Source organism: Stegostoma tigrinum, chromosome 45, assembly GCF_030684315.1.
Source record: "Stegostoma tigrinum isolate sSteTig4 chromosome 45, sSteTig4.hap1, whole genome shotgun sequence".
In the NCBI taxonomy this organism is placed as follows: Eukaryota; Metazoa; Chordata; class Chondrichthyes; order Orectolobiformes; family Stegostomatidae; genus Stegostoma; species Stegostoma tigrinum.
In genome coordinates this window covers 2521996-2540484 of record NC_081398.1, presented here as the reverse complement: position 1 = coordinate 2540484, position 18489 = coordinate 2521996, and the positions used below count along the sequence as shown (strand labels likewise).

Sequence of the window (18489 nt, the reverse complement as noted above, 5' to 3'; positions counted from 1 at the left end):
CATTCTTGCAGACTGAGCAGAAGTGTTCTGCAAAGCAATCACCCAGTCTGTTTTGTCCATTGAAACAAAACTGAGCAAAGTCACTGTGTGGTAATATTTCAGGTATACTCCAGAGCTAACGAACACGAACCATGTGGATGGTGGATGGCAAGTGTGCGGATGATGAAAGGAGATGTAAGTATTTGCTGTAGCTGTTTCAGTGATTTCTTTTAGGATCCAACCAGAGGGAACGAGGAGAAGCTTTTCAGAACACATCCGAAAAGCAAATAACTGCTGGAAATCTGAAACAAAGCAGGTGGGAGAAACCCAACAAGTCTGGCAGCATCTGGAGAAGGAAAGCAGAGTTAATGGTAACCTGACAGAGTGACAATTCTGAAGAAGGTCATGGGGCCAACAGTTGACTCTGCTTTCCCTCCACAGTGCTACCATACTGCTGGGCTTCTCCAGCTATTTGTTTTCATTTGAGGTGGTTACATAGCCTCTTTGTTTCGAAACAACATGGAAGTAACATGTATAAATGCTAAATTCCAGGCGATTACCAAAGTAGAAATAGTGAGTCCCTTCTATACATTTTTATTTAGTTTTTTCCATTCTGGTGCTTATTGCAGACCCATAGTGATGCCTGATCTAAATGGCCATTGACTTGTCCAAGTAAGTTTCAACTTCCTGCCCGTCATAATGAAGGCTTCAGCTCTTGATTTAGAACCTAGAATCAATGTGATTGATGCCATAAAATGTTGTTCTTTGTTTCCACGCTTCACCTCCGCCTGCGGCCAATATTTTGGCCACTTGACCTTTATTACCCAGATTGTTGGTTCCATTGAATTATGCTGCTCTAAGAGTTGCAAATCTCCAATTTGATTCACCACCTTCACATTCTGAGCAGTCAAATCCATTTGGTTCAGACAAATTCAATGTGTTCAGTGTTTTGTGGAAAGGTGGCCTTGTTCCTTACATGTTTGGGTCCTCAATGAGATACTTAAATGATGGTATTTTGTGGTTGTACATTTGTGCGTGATTGAAAATGTGCAGTCTGATTAACTTTGAAGCTAGTCATTTTTTTAAATAGCTGCTGTTTGGGTGTGAGCTTTGGATCAGCGTTTATTGTCCATCCTTAATTGCCCAAGAAAAGGTGGCAATAAGCTGTCATCCATTACTGGTACAGGAACATGTGCAATGCTGTTAGAGAAGGAGTTCCAGGATTTTGACCCAGTGGCAGTGAAGGAACAGTGATTTAGTACCAAGTCAAGAAGGTGGGTGCTTCAGAGATAGTACGAACTGGAGAATCTGAGATGACAAGGTGCGAGCTGAGAACACAGGCTGAGCAGCATCAGAGGAGCAGGAAAGCTGACATTTTGGCCTAGATCCTCCTTCAGAAACTACTTCTGAAGAAGGTCCAAAACTTCAGCTTTGTACAATGCACACTTGTCGTAGAGCCATTCTGTGCTGTGTAACAAACAGATCCTTTCCGACCATAGATCCTAAACTGATCTAGCCCCACTTACCAGTGTTTGGCCCATATCCTCCAAACCCTTCCCATTCCTGTGTCCATCCAGATGCCTTTTAAATGTTGCAATTGTACGTACTTGGCGCTCGTTCCTGACACGCACCACCACCCTTTGTGTGAAAAGCTGTCCCTTGGTCCCTTTTAAATCTTTGCGCCCCCCCCCCCATGTTAAATCTGTGCCCTCTAGTTTTGGACTCTTCTACCCTGGGTAAAACTACCTTGCCTATTCACCCTGTCCAACCCCTAATGATTTTATTAACCTCTAAGGTCACCTCCTCAGCCTCTAGCTATAGACCAAGCCTTCCAACCCGAACAACATGCTTAAATTTTTCTGAACCCTTTCAAGTTTCACAACATCCTTCCTAAAGCAGGAGACCAGAGTTGAATGTGTTATTCTAAAAGTGGCCTAACCAATGTCCTGTACAGCCACATCCCCACTCCTGTATTCAATGCACTGACCAATAAAGGCAAGTGTACCAAACACTTCCTTCACCACCCTGTCTACCTGCAACTTCACTTCCAAGGAACTATGTATCTGCACCCTAGGTCTTTGTTCAGCGCCACTCCCTAGGGTCCTAGCATTAACTTTATAAGTCCTGTCCTGATTTGCCTTACTAAAATGCAACAGCTCACATTTATCTAAATTAAACTCTAATTTTCCCCACCACTGATGCCAGGCTCACTCGTCCATTGTCCTCTAGCATTTCCTGATCACTCTTCTTAAATAATAACACACATTAGCCAATCTCCAGTCTCCTGGCTCCGGACCTGTGGCTATTGTTGACACACGTGCCTCAGTAAGGGGCCGAGCAATCTCTTCTCTTGCTTCCCACAAAGCCGAGGAAACACCTGATTTAGGTCCCAGGGATTTATCCACCTTCATGTTTTAAGACATCCTGCAGCACTACTTCTGTAATCGAGGCACTTTCCCAGGAATCACGATTTCCCCCAAGTTCCCTAGCTTCCATATCCTTCTCCACAGTAAATACTGACACGAAATACTCGTTTAGTATTTCACCCATCTCCTGCGGTTCCACACATATATTTAGCCTTGTTGAACTTTAAGGGACTCTATTCTCTCCTTAATTACTGTTTGGCCCTTAACGTATTTGTCAAATCTCCCAGCTTTGCCCAGATATGGTTAAGGAGAATGCAATCTGATGTACTGTTTCTGCCGTCCTGATTAACCTGTTGAGTATACTCCTTCTGCCTTTCTAGCCTTATCAGGATTCACTTGATCCCTGCTGTCTATACCTGACATGTGTTTCCCTGTTCTTAACTAAATCCTCAATTTCTCTAGTCATCCAGCAGTCCCTATACCTACCAACCTTGGCCTTCACACTAACAGGAACTCTGTCATTTTTGAAAACCGCCCACTCTCCAACCATCCTTTTACCTGCGAATAGACTCTTCCAGTCAACTTCTGAACGTTCTTGCCTGCTGCCATCAAAATTGCCCTTCTCCTAGATCAGGTCTGTCTTTTTCCCATCACTATTTTAAAGCTAATAGAATTATAATTACAGTCCTCAAAGTGCTCCCCCACTGACACCTGTCATCTGTCCTGCCTTATTTCCAAGTGAAGGCCCAGTTTTGCACCTTTTCTAGGTACATCCACTTACAGAATAAGAAAATGTTGTTGCACACCACTTAACAAATTACTCCCTATCCAAACTCCCAACACCATGGCTGCCCCAGTCAACGTTTGGAAGTTTTTAAAACCCCTACCATTACAACGCTATTATTTTTGCAGGTATCTTCTTAGAAACTTGTTTCTCAGTTACCCACTAACTATTGGGGGGGGGGGTGCCTCTCATACAACCGAAATAAAGTGATCACCCCTTTTCTTGTTTCTTATTCCACCATATTCCTGGGAAGTGTCTACAGAATTTATTCTCCCCAGTACAGCAGTAATATTACCCTTATTTAAAAACACCACTCCCCCTCCTCTCTTGCCCCCCTCTTTCTGTCCTTCCTATAGCACTTATACCCTGGAATAATAAGTTGCCAGTTCCTGTTCTTCCCTGAGCCACATTTCTGTAATAGCTATGGTATCCTGGTCCTATGTTCCCAACCATTCCCCAAGTTATCTACCTTACCTTTTATGTTGAAATGCAGTTTTGCCTTGCTCTGTGCCTTGATTAGAGAAAAGGAGCAAGTTTTAAATAGTGCCCGAGCCTCTGACTCCACTTCCCAATCTGTTTGGTGTCCCCTTTCCAACTGTTTAAATCTCACCACCAGGTTTTTGGTCCTTCCAATTCGGGTAGTCTGTCCTCGTACTGGTCACCTGTACCCTTACAGTGGTCCCAATGACCCAAACGTGAGTCCCTGTCCCTACACCAGCTCCTCAGCCACACATTCACCTGCTCTATTATCTTTTTTGTACTGTCCCTAGTGTGTGTGTCTGTCTGTGGGGTTTGGGGGTGGTTCTGGTCCATTTCTTGGCATTGGCTGACGAATCAGTGTCTCATTTAATAAACTAAGACATTCCAAGTGTGTACGTCCAAACTCACTCACACCAATATCATTAAGTGTTGTCTTATTTGAAGTAAAACTAATTAGTACAGGATATCTGAACCAATCCTTTTGGATTATTGAGTCTAAGTACAGATTGCTTTTATTATTTTAGTTTTACGTGATAGAATACGCTGCTTGCGATGCCACATACAACGAAATAGTCACCATGGAGAGGCTTCGCCCTGTCAATCCTAACAAGACTGCCACCAAGACCATGTTCCACAAACACACCATCCCAGTGCCAGAGGACCTTAAGGAGGCGTGAGTCTTGTTTTGTTCTATTTGCTGGTTAAGCCCAACCACACTAATCAGGTCAGGATGCCTTTTAAACTATCCATCAGGTTTCATTTATAGCTGATCTTAATTCTATCTGCCTGTCTTTGTTCCATTATCCAGCTCCCATACTCAATATTCCTCTATTAATCTCCATCTCAAAATTTTCTATCTGATCCCACCTATCACGTTCACCAATTATTTATCATTGAGTAAGTTTTAATTTGATAAACTAATGTCTATTAAAGAATCCTCTATCTCTCTTGCATTTAAAATCTGATGTGTGGTATTTAATTGGCCACTTTGGGAGTTAAATACATTTTGAGCACTGATGTCGTGGGATGATTGTGATGCTACGCTCCATCTATCATAATGCTACACTTCAAAAGTATTTCACTGTCTGTAGAGAGCTTTGGGCATCCTGAAATTGTGAAAGATGCTGGGCATTTTCTTCTGTATGTTCTTCCTTCCTTCTGTTTTCTCATGACCCTACCCCAAACAAAAATGTGCTTCCTTTCTGCAGCTGTGCAAACGAGAATGCTCACAAGGAATTCAAAAAAGCTGTTGGAGCCCACTCCATTGTGTACAACCACAGCACCGGCGAGCTGGTACTCTTGGTAAGAACTAAAACTAACATCAAAGCATGTGTTGCCAGGCCAATCTGTCTATTCAGCGCCTAACTTGCAGGTGTAGCCTGAATCCATCCTTGCTCATGTCTTGCTGTGGATGATGAATTTCTTTTGACCAGCATTATCTGCTGAAGTTTATCCAGTCTGTATGTAGACCAGGGTACTTCCCACTGAAAACACAGGGAACATGAATGGGAGGACTAGAAAGTCTGCTCCAAATGTTGTTGGTTAGGTCATGCAATGGGAAGCCAACCACAGCAGAAAGCAACACTCAAAATTCCCTTGTGTACTAGTCCCACAATGGGTGTTTTGGTCAACTTGCTCAGGCACCCTTCCTGAGTAGATGGATCTTGAATGTAGATCTTCTGGCCTAGGGCTAAGGATACTATGCCATAAGAGCCTACCCGCCTCCCTAATACTCAAAGTTACATAAGACACAGCACATTTAACAGGGGCTTAATGGGGTGTAAGTTAAAGATGATTGTTTCACAGACTTGTGTCCTGTAGCAGCATTCTCCTTTTTGCCAATCCTCTTAACTAGGGAGCTGTAGGAAATCCTGCAGGTTCCAGTGATCTGGAATAAAACAGCAATAAACCAGCATTGGAGGGTTCAGTCGATGAGCCAGAGATTTAGCAGGTTTTTGTGCCAGTGCAGAGCCCAAGGAAGTGAGTGGGGAGGAGAGAATGGAAGGGAACGTCTTTGGTGGGGGGTGGGGGTGCGGGGGGAATGCATGAAGTGAAGTAATTAAAATCAGAGTGCAGTGGTGTCATGATGAAAAATATTTCTCTTGGGTTATCACCCTTGAACAAGTGGCCATAAGAGGGAAACCTAAAATGTGCAGTTGCAGCTTGTAAATCTCAAAGGAGTTGAGAGCAATGATGGTTTTCCTTTGTTCCAGTCTATTAATGAGTCAACTGTGAAACGGGCAGGCTTGCTGAGTGATATGCATTTCCGCAGTATTCGTACCAAACTGATGCTGATGTCCCGAAACGAGGAGGCAACTAAACACCTTGAGGTGAGTGAGGGTAGCAGAGGAGAGGGAGTGGGTCGGAGGCTGCAAGCATATGCTGCGCCTTGATGTGTTTCCGGTCAGCTGTGTAGGTATGGGCTGGGCTAATAAGCTGGTTGTTCCGATCCCATCACCTTTCCACCCCCTCAGTCTGCATCCACGCAGAAGGCTGTCAAGTTACCTGGCCTCCAGGAGTTTGTGTGCCAGGATTTTGGGGCTGCTTTAAAGACTCAATAGTGTGGATTGGACAGTGCTGTTATAACCCTTCTACTTAGCGGCAGCTCATGGGCCGAGGAAGCAGTAAGAACAAAAAACCTTCCCTACTCATAGACCCATCCAGATCCTTTTTAAATTTGTATCCACCTCCACCACTTCCTCTGGCAGCTCAATCCATATGTGCACTATCCTCTGTATAGAAAAAGCTACCCCTCAGGTAAATTTTTCAATCTTTCCCCGCTCAGCTTAAACCTATGTTCTCGAGTGAGCCGATTTCCCCCAGGATCCTCCTCAGTCACTTCTCACTGTCACCGTCCGAAGACTGAAGGTGACTGTGCCTTCATTTCCTGCTCCTAACTACTTTCCTTCAGTGAGTGAGTCTGCCCCTGTCCCTGACTACACTCGGACATGAGGGAGCAAGCCTGTCCCAGTGCCTGACTACAGTCAGCATGAGTTACCTCACTCTGTCCCTTTCCCTGAACACCTCATTGAAAAGCCAGCACCTCTGACAATACATCATTTCCTCAATAATGCATTGGAGTAACAGTATCAAATTTTTAAGGATCAGTGGAACTTGATCTTCTGACTCAGTGGGGAGAGAGCTCTCGATGGAGACCAGGCTGAACCATACATAGAAAATAAGAACAGAATGAAACAGAGTATTAAGCTTTCAAAAAAAATCCAAGGAAATTAGCTGAATTAAAAGTCTGATGAAATATAGAGAGACAAGGGGATGAAAAGAGGGCCAGAGAGTGAATTAAGTAAGAGTGAGAAGAAAGAGAAAGGAAAGGTAATAGTGTGAAGCTGGATGAACACAGCAGGCCAAGCAGCATCTCAGGAGCACAAAAGTTGACGTTTCGGCCTAGACCCTTCATCAGAGAGGGGGATGGGGAGAGGGCTCTGGAATAAATAGGGAGAGAGGGGGAGGCGGACCGAAGATGGAGAGAAAAGAAGATGGGTGGAGAGGAGAGTATAGGTCGGGAGGTAGGGAGGGGATAGGTCAGTCCAGGGAAGACGGACGGGTCAAGGAGGTGGGATGAGGTTAGTAGGTAGGAAATGGAGGTGCGGCTTGGGGTAGGAGGAAGGGATGGGTGAGAGGAAGAACAGGTTAGGGAGGCAGAGACAGGCTGGGCTGGTTTTGGGATGCCATGGGGGCAGGGGAAGAACTGGGCTGGTTGTGTGGTGCAGTGGGGGGAGGGGACCAGCTGGGCTGGTGGGCAGTATTAAAAAAGAAAAATCAGAAGAGAGAAACCAATAATTGTTTGGAAATTGCTGCGCTTGTCCTTGAGAAGTTGATGACTAAGTAACCAGTGTGTGAAAGGTGCAAGTAGTCTTGATCTATAAAGTATAGAACCAATGACCACAATCCTGCTATAGCTATAGAATGCCATGTTTCATCATACTTGTACATTGTATCCCAAAATTTTATTTTCTGAAATTAATTTTCTTTCAATGTGATTGCCTTTTGAATGTCAAATGTCGTTACCCAATAGGACTATGGATAATAAATTGCAAAAGACTGTCAGACAGATCATAATAATTCTCCATGTAATTCACTACATGCTGGAATGAAACTCCACCTCCAAGGATGAATGTCATGTCAGAACAAGACTTCGAGGGTCATCTACAGCACGGTCTGTGGCTGCAGTGGAAATAAATAGAAATGACACCTTAAATTTAGTAATTTTGTGATTGAGGTCAGAGCCTCATGGGAATAACAAACTTTCACTGAAACTAAAACGGAAATTGCTGGAAAAGCCCAACAGATCTGGAGCGAAATCAGAGGTGGATATAAGATGATCAGAGGATTAGATAGGGTGGACAGTGAGAGCCTTTTTCCTCGGATGGTGATGGCTAGCACAAGGGGGCACAGCTTTAAATTGAGGGGTGATAGGTATAGGACAGATGTCAGAGGTAGGTTCTTTAGTCAGAGAGCAGTAAGGGTATGGAATGCCCTGCCTGCAACAGTAGTAGACTCGCCAACTTTAAGGGCATTTAAATGGTCATTGGATAAACATATGGATGATAATGGAATAGTGGAGGTTAGATGGGCTTCAGATTGGTTTCACAGGTCGGTGCAACGTTGAGGGCCGAAGGGCCTGTACTGTGCTGCAATGTTCTATGTTCTATGTTAAAAGTTTTGAGGGATTTTCAGTTTGCTGTCTTTTGAACTTGGTGTGATGTTGGGCCATTGTCAGCTAATGCTTGTTTCTTTTATTCCCCCTCAATCCCTCTTGACGACCCTGAAGACCACCAAGCAGCTGGCAGCTGCTTTCCAGGAGGAGTTCCGTGTCCGGGAGGATCTGATGGGGCTTGCCATTGGAACACACGGTGCCAACATTCAGCAGGCCAGAAAAGTACCTGGGGTGACGGCGATTGAACTGGATGAGGACACGTGTACATTCCGAATATATGGAGAGGTGAGAGCCAGGAGGACTGTCAGTTATAACCTGATACTTGTCACAGGGTATTTTTGCTTTCTTCACTTGAATATTTGGAGGACAATAAAGCATTGCTTGTGATGTTGTTTGAAATAAAGTGTAAAACAAAACACATATTGATGCATTCAGTGTGATTATACATAGTTTGTAATTGATTTTGGTAAATGTGGCACAGGAGGCAATCTGTTCTGCCAGATTTTTAAGTGGAGAAATACGGACACTCAAAGGTGTCTATGATATCCAAACTCAGCATATTAATAAGAAAGGCAAACGGAATGTTGGCCATTTATTCTAAAAAAGATTAGAATTTCATGCAAGGGGATTTCTCAAACTTCATAAGGTGCTGGCCAGACCACAGCTGTAACAGTTTCGGCCCCCCTTATCTAAGGAATGATAAATTGCCTGTGGAGGCAGTCCCACTCAAGATTTACTAAGCTGATCTTGGGTATAGAAAGACTGTCACGAGGAATCTGTGGGATTCTTTACTGCAGAGGGCTGGGTATTTTAAGTATATTTGAGATGACAGGATTTTTAAAAATCATTAAGGGTTCTGGGGAAAAGAAGGAAAGTGGAGTTGAGAATTCATCTGCTGTGATCTCCGTGAATAACTGAGCAGACTCAGTAAGCTGAATGATTGCTTTTTGGAGCTCCCTGCCTCAAGACTGAAGGCTGAGGAAGCTTTCGGGGGCCGTCGAGAATGTGGAGCAACCATAGTGGCAGAGCAAGCCCAAAGGGCTAATGTCCTGATTTGTATGCTTGTGACAGTCCTTTAAATCACGTCTTACTGCCAACATTTTGACTTTACAATCATGGTATCAGGTCAAACGTGGGTTAGGAAACCACCTGCCCTGCTTCAGCTGATGAGTATGTGGTTACCAGGTGGAAAGTGGAGACTACTAGGCCCCTTCCCAATTTGTTGATCTGTTTTGCCATCTGACCGTGACCTTAATTGGTGGGAAATGACCAGCACATGGTTCTTTGATTCTTGCCTCCACGCCACCGTTTCATCTGGTTCTGAAAATAGTAACTGTAACTCCTTTCTTCAAGGAGAGAAAGACAAAGCAGGCAACGACAGGCTTAATATCTCTCAAACATGGAACCTCCATGGGTTGATATCCTCACCCTATCAAGTGTCTTGTCCTCGTGGAACCAGGACTGGTCTAGAGAAAGCATAATAAGGCAGTACTAGGCGAGGTGCCAAACTGATGGAATGATTTTAATGTGGACACTGAACAGCAGAAGCAGCATGCTATAGACAGAGCCAGATCAAGGATGAATCCAATCCAAAGCTCTACAATTGTGTACAATTTAATGGTGGTGGATGGTTAAGCTCACACCTCTCCATCTCCTAATGGAGAAGCCAAGTGCATGAGCATGCCAGGCCAAAGCAACCGTGTTGAGCCTGAGATGAGAATGAGACCCTTGTTGGGAGACCCCACCATCACAGCTGTCAGTCTTCAGCCACGTGAGCGATACTGAGTAGCTGAACGGACTGGGTACAGCAAGGCCAGTGGATCCTGGTTGTGGTGCTGAAACCCATGCTCCAAAGCAAGCTCCTTTTCAGTTAAGCTGTTCCAGTAAAGCTACAACACTGATCAACAGCCAGCAATGCAGGAAGTTGCCAAGGTTTCCTGTTCACCAGAAGTGGGGCAAATCCAGTCTGGCCGGTAAGTACTTCATTGTCCAACTCTTAAACACCCGAGTTGATGGAGGGTCATTTGGGACGAAGTCCGTTTTTATATTTGCAGTTGGATAAATTGTTTTTTTTTCCCTTGCTCCTCCAGACACCAGAAGCAGTAAAACAGGCTCGGGGTTACCTGGAATTCTCTGAGAACTCGGTCCAAGTGCCACGAAGCTTGGTTGGTGAGTGTTGTCCCTGATAACACCTATACTTAGCAGCTGCCTGCCAGCTGACCTGCAGCTCTGCCTTTATCATTGAGCTGTGTTCACGAACAGCTCATTGAAGAATTGATAGCAGGTAGTGAATTGTGATGGCTGTACCACTGAATCTGTTAGTAGTCACAGACAGCCACTTGAGGGAATTAGGTTAGTGAATAACAAAAAATGTGCCCAGTTGTGATCACTTCAGTGAACAAGGAATGGCAGGAAGCTAGGCGGGTAAGGATCAGAATTACACCACTGCCTTTGTTAGCATCTGTTTTCTGTTCTGTGGAAGCAGGCCATTCTGCCTGTTGCATGTACACCAACCTTCCAAACAGCATTCTACCCCAATCCACCTCCCTTTTTCCTATTCCTGTATTTCCCATGGCAAATGCACCTAATGTGCACATCCTTAGACCCTGTAGGACAATTTTGGCATGGCCAATCCACCCTGACCTGTGCATCTTTTGGACTGTGGGAGGAAAGTGGAAGACCCAGTGGAAACACGCAGATACAGAGAAAGTTTGGCATTGGCACAGTCGCCTGAGGGTGGGATCGAACCCGGGCCCCTGGCAGGGAGGCAGCAGTGCTAACCCCAGAGCCACTGTGCTACCCATTGCTTGTCATATTCTTCCTTTTATGACAATTGGCATTGATTCACACCATAATGGAAAGATGCTTTTCAGCTCCTCCAGCCGCCTCCTGCGCAGCTACGCTTCCTGTCATCCCCTGAACAACCTGACTGGGATTTTAAGGTTCTGCTGCCATCGCCATCTCCCCACCTTGGCATCAGGCTCAGTAACTTCCCTCTGTATGATAGCTATCAAACCAGGAAACTGTCTGTCTTTCCCAGACAACAAAAGGTGGTGTAAATCTGGAACTCGCTCCTAAAACTAACTGACTGTTGGATAGTTGGTACTTTTTCAGACCAAAGAAAATGGTTTCCGTAAGGACGGGATATATAACAATAGCAGGTAAATGTAGTTTATTGTTCACGTATGGTAAAATGGCCTATTGCTGTTTGTCTTCCTACTTCAGTGATTGTGATGTGGTCTTGCTCCGAGCCGTTGGATACTCCTGGGTTATTGAGGGAAGACACCATCAGATATAGCATTCAACCAAACAAACCAGAATTCCTGTTTCTGTTTCCAGTCTGCCATGAGTTGTTCCCACCACTGTGCTGTGAACATTGATCGGGGTACATTTTGAACAATGAAGGGTCCAAGCAGAAGGGTTTCAGCTCTCTCCTTCCACAGTGCTTTGTGAGGCCATGTTGCCTATTAACACAATCTTAGTTTACGTATGAGAAACACTTTCTTAGATATATTGACCAAGTCAGAATATTTGAAACAAAGTTTGAGTAAGTAAATCAAAGGTTACATTGAAGACAGGAGCATGGGGTTGAAAAGCATCAGTCCTTATCGAATGGCAGAGCAGACTTGATGGGCCCTATGGTCTAATTCAGCTGCTATGTCTTAGGGTTATTTAGTCTATTAACTACTTTCAGCTCAGCTCTAATACCCTCATTAGGTCATCCTTCCATGGCCCACATACCCCACCCAAAGTGTTGCCCAGACTGATTTCAGTGGTTTTTAACTATTTCATGTGATGTGGGCATCAGCTGACAAAGCCAGCACTTATTACCCACCTGTAATTGCCCCTGGTGTACTCTGCCATTCCAGAGGGCAGTTGAGAATTAACCGCATTGCTGTGGGTTTGTAGTCTAGGTAAAGACAGCAGATTTCTTAAACCAGCTGGGTTTTTCTAACTATCAGCTGCCTAACCATGTGTTGTGGTAGGATTCGAACCAATGGGCCTGTTAGCCTAAACCTCTGCATTATTAATTGGGTGATACTGCCATCATCCATGCTGATGAGTTTCTCCAGACAGTGCCTACCCAGAGCTGTGTAATGTTTCATCTTGCCTTTGCATTTCTTTCACCTTCAGATAAAGGTCAATGTTTCGGTAATTTATTTATTTAGATGCTTGTCCACTGGCTTTGATCTCTACTTGGGGCACCCTAGAGGACTGCCTCCTCTTCTCTCCAATCCCAGCCCATGTCTGCCAACAAAGAATCTCCTCATTCACTCTTGGGTTTAGGGTGGGCTCGTAGTTCCTCACACTGAACTCGCTCCATCTGCCAGTTTTGTCCGCTGACTCAGTGTTTGTCTGCAGCTGTACTAATGTCTTGTTTGCCCTTAAGCCCGGATGTGTGGGCTGACTGAGAGTTTAGTGGCAGTGGAACTTCACTGTCTGATTAAAACTTGATACCTGCAGTAAGACGATTGCCCTGCTAACTCTGCCAGTCTAGACACAGCCCTCTGGTTTAATACTGAAAAATGGCATAGTCCTTCCTCACATCAAACCAGCAGTGGATTCCGAGTACCAGGTATTTTAAACAAAACAAAAGCCATTTAATATCTTGGGGTTTTACCTTTTAAACAGTAACTTGTAACCAGCTAATACTTGTTCATGTCTCCTTGCAATACAGGCAAAGTGATTGGCAAGAATGGGAAAGTAATTCAGGAGATTGTGGACAAGTCTGGTGTGGTGAGGGTTCGGATTGAAGGAGACAATGACAAGAGACTGCCCAGGGAAGAGGTCAGTGCTTCAGTGTCATCCCTGTTGGGTTCCAGTGGGAATGTTACTATGTGAATATCCTCTCTGGTTTGATCGTAAGGTGACCTTAATCATGAAGCTTTCTTGAGGACCAGATTCCCAGCGAGTGACTTGCCTAGTGTACCCTCAAACCAGAGTGTAAAGTAACCCTGGATTCCTGCTACATGGAACATGGTTCCTATTATCCAGCGGTTTCCCTAAAGCATCATGGCACTCCAGAAGTCCCAGAATCCTTCCAAGTCTGTCTGTGGCTTTTCAGCTATGCATTCCTGATGTGGGCATGCTCTAGAGATCCAAACTACATGTTTGCAGAGACTCTTTCAGATGACCCTAGTGTGATTTTGCTGTGGATTGACGTATGAAAGATGTACTTCCTGAGCCAGTAGTGTGATCCCTGATGACTGCAGGTCAGCGTATTGACCACCCAAACCCTGAGCTCTTTCCCCCAGTTAGTCTCTGGAACTTGCTGAACATCCGGTAGCAGTAGACAATGACTCATCGTCTTTACAGTGTTGCCTTCTGTCTTGCAGGGTATGGTTCCTTTCACATTTGTTGGCACCAAGGAGAATCTAGTGAATGCTCAAGTGCTGCTGGAGTATCACCTGTCCTATCTGATGGTAATTGTTAAACCATTTGGCAAGTTGTTTCTTCTTTATTCACTGTTGGACAGAATTTGGGAATGGGTTCGGGGAGTGGAAACAGGTAGTGAGTAATACTCTAGTGTGGTCCAGGGTTTCTGCCCGAGACCTGGAAACTTCACTGTCTTTTCTAAAATGCATTAACAAGGTGCATTTGTCTTCTCTCTCCATCAATTGCAATCTTACAGCTGTACGCCCTGATATAGAAACTGAAGAATCAATTGAGGAGCTCAGTCAATAGAGAAACTATTTTCCACTACAGGAATGCTGATTAACCATGAATACAGAAAGGCAAAACAGGAGCATATAGTTCAGAGCTATCTTGTACCGAGTTGTGATCTGAAATACTGTCTGCACAGTTTCGAGACACTTGGGTAAATATTTCAAAAGGGGGAAAGTGCTCTAGAGATTCAGGAAACAGGAGAGGGGGTGTGAGAGGCTACGGGCTGTATGCTCGAGATAGGTTGAATGGCTTATATAATTGTATCTAGTATGCATATTCCTCCTACTCGAGGACGTTTGTGCAAGTGGGAGTGGTTTGGTTCTACAATAAGTGCCTCACACTAAACCCACAAATGGCCTGGAGCAGGGCAGCAGTGAATGAGCAGTACACAAACCTGACAGTGCCCAAGTGTGTATTAGATGTTGAAGATATGTTGGTTGAGTGCAGGTGGTCAACAGACTAATTTACAACTCTTCGTCCTTCCATAACCTGTCCCCGGCCTCTGTTTTTGTGATATTTGATAAGTAAGTATCTGGTATTTGCGTGGCCCAGGAATGATTTCTCCATGCTCATCACTTGCATGTCTAAATACAACAGTGCCATGACCTCTGGCAGTGCTCCCAGTAGAGATGTAGTCTCTGATTTGGTGTTGGCCCCCTCAGGAGGGGGAGCTGCATTATGTGGTTGTTTATGATGTTGCATTCCTATCCCTACACCCGCTGATAAACAGCAAACTCCCTAGCTCAGCGATACTTACCTGCAGGTATGTCACCTCCTGTTGCTGCCTATAATGTTGTAATATTTATTCCATCTGACTTCCAGCCGCTTCTGCAGCTCAAGCTGCTGATGGTTCAAACTCCTTCGACCACCCCCATTGCTGTGTTTTGAATGGGCCACTTGCTCGGTGATATCTGGGATTGTTCCATCAATAATGTTTGGGTGTAGTGCAGTCGAAAATGTGGTAAACGGTTGGACTCTTGTTGTCTGAATTGAAATTCAACACCAAATGTGAAACAAGCTGTGTTTCTATAGCACCTTCCTTCATCCTGGGATGACCTATTGTCCTCCATAGCCAGTGTGCGCTGTATTCATCCAGCTCCACACCTTGTTATCTAAGTGCTTTTTGAAAATGTGTAATCGCTGTTTAACATCACAAATGTGGTGACCAACTGGTGCGTAGTAAGATCCCACAAAAAGCAGTACTGTAATGACCAGGCAAATCTCTCCACCCTTTTCTGTGGGATGGTTTGGGGCTCAAGCTATTGCGTAGGACCATGGGAAAAGTTCCACCCCCTTCAGCTGGCAGCTCTGACTTTCAGCAAGAGAACCATGGGAGCCTGTCGGGTGAAAATCCGTGGATCAGTCAGCATCTGAAAGTGTTGACTGTGTTCCAGTAGCCTCTTCGGACTCGGTGCATTCCAACTTTGTTCTATTTCTGATTTCCCCCTCACTTGCAGATTTTCTCTTGTTGTTTTGAGTCTTTAGTCAATAGCCTGGTATGCTGCACAATCTAAACAGGGTGGTTTATAACTAGCTAATCTGTGGATAGCAGTGGCTCCCTGGCTGGCTGGGGAGGGTGACCGCTGCAAGAGAAGTGTACAGATTCTCGATAAACCTCTGGTAAATGTGCCTTTGTGGATTTCTGGCAGAATTGGATTGGACAGTGTTTGCAGCTCATACAGGCGTGTGCCCAGCAAATGTGAGCCTGCACATCTCAGGAGGTGTTATCGGGCATGTGGACCTCTCCATAATAGGAGCAATGAGCAGCAGTCACATTTTTTTCATTCAATGTAAACTTCAGTCAGAAATTCTAAACATTCTCCCTTCCTCCACTGTCTTCCTCTGAAATGTGGGGATTTTTATTACCGCTGTTAACTGATTCTGAATGACTTTCATTGTTTATCTAAACCACTTACCCCTCCCCTGAACTTGTGCAACAGAAATAAACATGAGGCTTCTCTTTTTGGGAGTGAATGAACAAAATCAGTGGACTGCCAATTTTATATTAAATAATCCAGACACTGAGTATTTTTGGAAAGAATCAGTCAGATCAGCAGTGGAAGAGGCTCTCCCACTAAGTGTGAAGTGGTACTGGGCTGTCTGTGTACAATGTTGTAAGCCCTTTTTGTGGATCTGTCCCACAGTGTTGCTCAGTGGCTGCTTGTTATATTGCTGCAGCTGTCTTGTTTTGTTTCGTATCAACACGTGCACTACACCGAATTCTGGAAACACCTTGGAGTGCTCTTGGCTGTCAGAAAGGCAGCTGTGCCCCCAGCAGGCCATACCATTAAACCGCAGCCTCCCATTAACCAGATTACAATGTTCCCCTCTGCGTCTGCAGCTTGTCAGTGTTCCTGACTAACAGCAATCATTGAATTGTGCATCTTTGTAGCTTATGACACTGACAAAATGCAAAGAAATTGCATCACGTCGCTTTGCCATGTGATTCCTTGCTGGGGGTGTGTGGTCTATGATTAACAGCGTGGTCACAATCACTACGCTTTGTGTAGTACTGACTCAGTTTGGTTCTGGGTTGAGTGGTGCTGTATATTTCTTGGGTAAAAAGGCTAATGGTTTTAATTCAGAAGCTGTTCACTTCCCATCGTGTCCTTTTTTAAATCTTTCTCCTGTCTCCTTAAGAAATTTCCCCCCAGTTTTTAAACCAACCACCCCCCCCCCCTCCCCCAAACCACCACCCACCCCAATACCTCTCAGATCCTAAAGCTTCTATAAGGTCACCTCTCAGCCTCCTATACTCCAGGGGAGAAAGACTCTGCCAATGCAGCCTCTCCTTATAACTCAGACACTCCATTCCCAGCAGCATTGTAATAAATGCCTTGTCCAGCTTGATATCTTTTCTATAACAGGGCGACCAGAAATGGATGCAGTACTTCAGAATTTATGCTCCAAATTTGTACTAAATCAAGATGCTTCAGGAACAGGGGCCCATTCAGGAGGCAGTGAAGTGGGATCGGTATCATCACAATACAAGTTGTGTTGAGGGTTGGAGGGAGCTAGGAGGCAACAATGTTAGGGTCCCACTTTTGATCTGTATTTATTGGCTTGGTGGGAGACACTGTACTGTATCACAGTGGAATCTGAGTCCTACTTCAGAGCGTTGAACACTGTAAATCCAGGTTAGCACTGCTGCAGTACTGAAAGCAATGTGCTGTCTTTAAGATGAGGTATCCCTCAAGTGGATGTAAAAGGTCCTGCAGCATGTTCTCACAGGGGCCTGGGGGCCTGCTAAATGTACCAAGGCAGTAATTATTCCACAAGCAGCAACTAAACTAGCCTGTTGTGTGCTAACTAGCTGTCTCATTTCCTGCATTACATTAGTTCTAAAGTGTTAATTGATAGAAAAACTCCTTGAGAATGTTCTGATAAGTGTGGAGCTGGATGAACACAGCAGGCCTGGCAGCATCAGAGGAGCAGGAAAGCTGATGTTTCAGGTCTGGACCCTTCTTCAGAAATCGTTTCTAAAGAAGGGTCCTGACCTGATAAGTTAGCTTTCCTGCTGTGTTCCTCCAGCTCCACTGTTATCTCTTACTCCAGCATCAGCAGTTCTTACTAACTCCTTGGGAATGTTGTGAAATGCATTTTAATAATGAGATCAGTGATCATGACCATGGTTTTGAGGCAAAGTTGTTTACACTTTGAGGCTATGTAAGAATGACTGGGCACAACTGGTAACATGGTTCTGTCTGTGTGAATGATTCTGGCCTTCATGGGGTAGGAATTGTGGGATGAGGGTGTGTAAGCATTGTGCCCACTTGTTTAATTTGTTCGTGCTTGCTTATACCACTGGAAAACCTCGTGTGGGCTTGCTGTGTCCCTTTGTCTGCAGGAGGTAGAACAGCTCCGATTGGAGAGGCTGCAGATAGACGAACAGCTCCGACAGATTGGCATGGGATACCGTCCGCTGTCCACGCGCGCAGACAAGGAGCGTGGCTACATGACGGATGACAGCACTGCCTCTTCCATCCACAGCTCGAGATCCTACAGCGGCCGAGGTCGAGGAAGGCGAGGTACCTATCTGTAACTTGGCATTGTTTAGGGCAAAACACATCCTTTGAAAGTACAGCCTCTAATTCACCTTCAAAAATAAACCATGATGTGCAGCAGGAATCCCGCACGATGACAAGCTCTTCATTTTAATTGTACCCACCCCTAACAGCCGTATGTCCCAACTGCTGCCTCCCTCGTCTGTTGGAATTCTGTCAGAGCCCTTGTTTCTCTTTTTGTGTTAAAGTTTACCTCCATTGAATGTTTTGATTCCCTGCCCCATTGTGTCCTTATACTAAATTTCCACCTCTCACTCCTGAGAGGTCTGTTGGGACACCTTTGCCCCCCTCTTAAGGGCTCGAAAGAAATGAGTTTTTGCAGTCACTGAATCCATTGATAACTTGTAATCCAGCTTCTTCTCTTTCCCTCTTTCCCTCCTTCCCTTCCTTGCACTGTGCTTCCTCCCTGCCCTCTGTTCCATCAGCTACCTGTTTGTCATTCCAAACCATGGCCTGTGAGCCTTGATAGCATCA

At 44.9% G+C, this 18489-nt stretch overlaps 1 protein-coding gene across 4 annotated transcripts in view; it reads left to right on the top strand.

Moving 5' to 3' along the window:
* The window catches only part of LOC125448742 (RNA-binding protein FXR1-like), a 64621-nt gene that overhangs the window by 38353 nt on the left and 7779 nt on the right, over positions 1 to 18489 (top strand). For all 4 annotated transcript variants that reach the window (XM_059642548.1, XM_059642547.1, XM_059642546.1 and 1 more), the window contains exons 4-12: positions 103 to 174; positions 4134 to 4282; positions 4818 to 4911; positions 5823 to 5939; positions 8399 to 8569; positions 10375 to 10453; positions 12963 to 13072; positions 13621 to 13707; positions 17799 to 17979. In XM_059642548.1, coding sequence (XP_059498531.1) covers positions 103 to 174; positions 4134 to 4282; positions 4818 to 4911; positions 5823 to 5939; positions 8399 to 8569; positions 10375 to 10453; positions 12963 to 13072; positions 13621 to 13707; positions 17799 to 17979 — 1060 coding nt within the window. The remainder of the gene's footprint in view (positions 1 to 102; positions 175 to 4133; positions 4283 to 4817; positions 4912 to 5822; positions 5940 to 8398; positions 8570 to 10374; positions 10454 to 12962; positions 13073 to 13620; positions 13708 to 17798; positions 17980 to 18489) is intronic.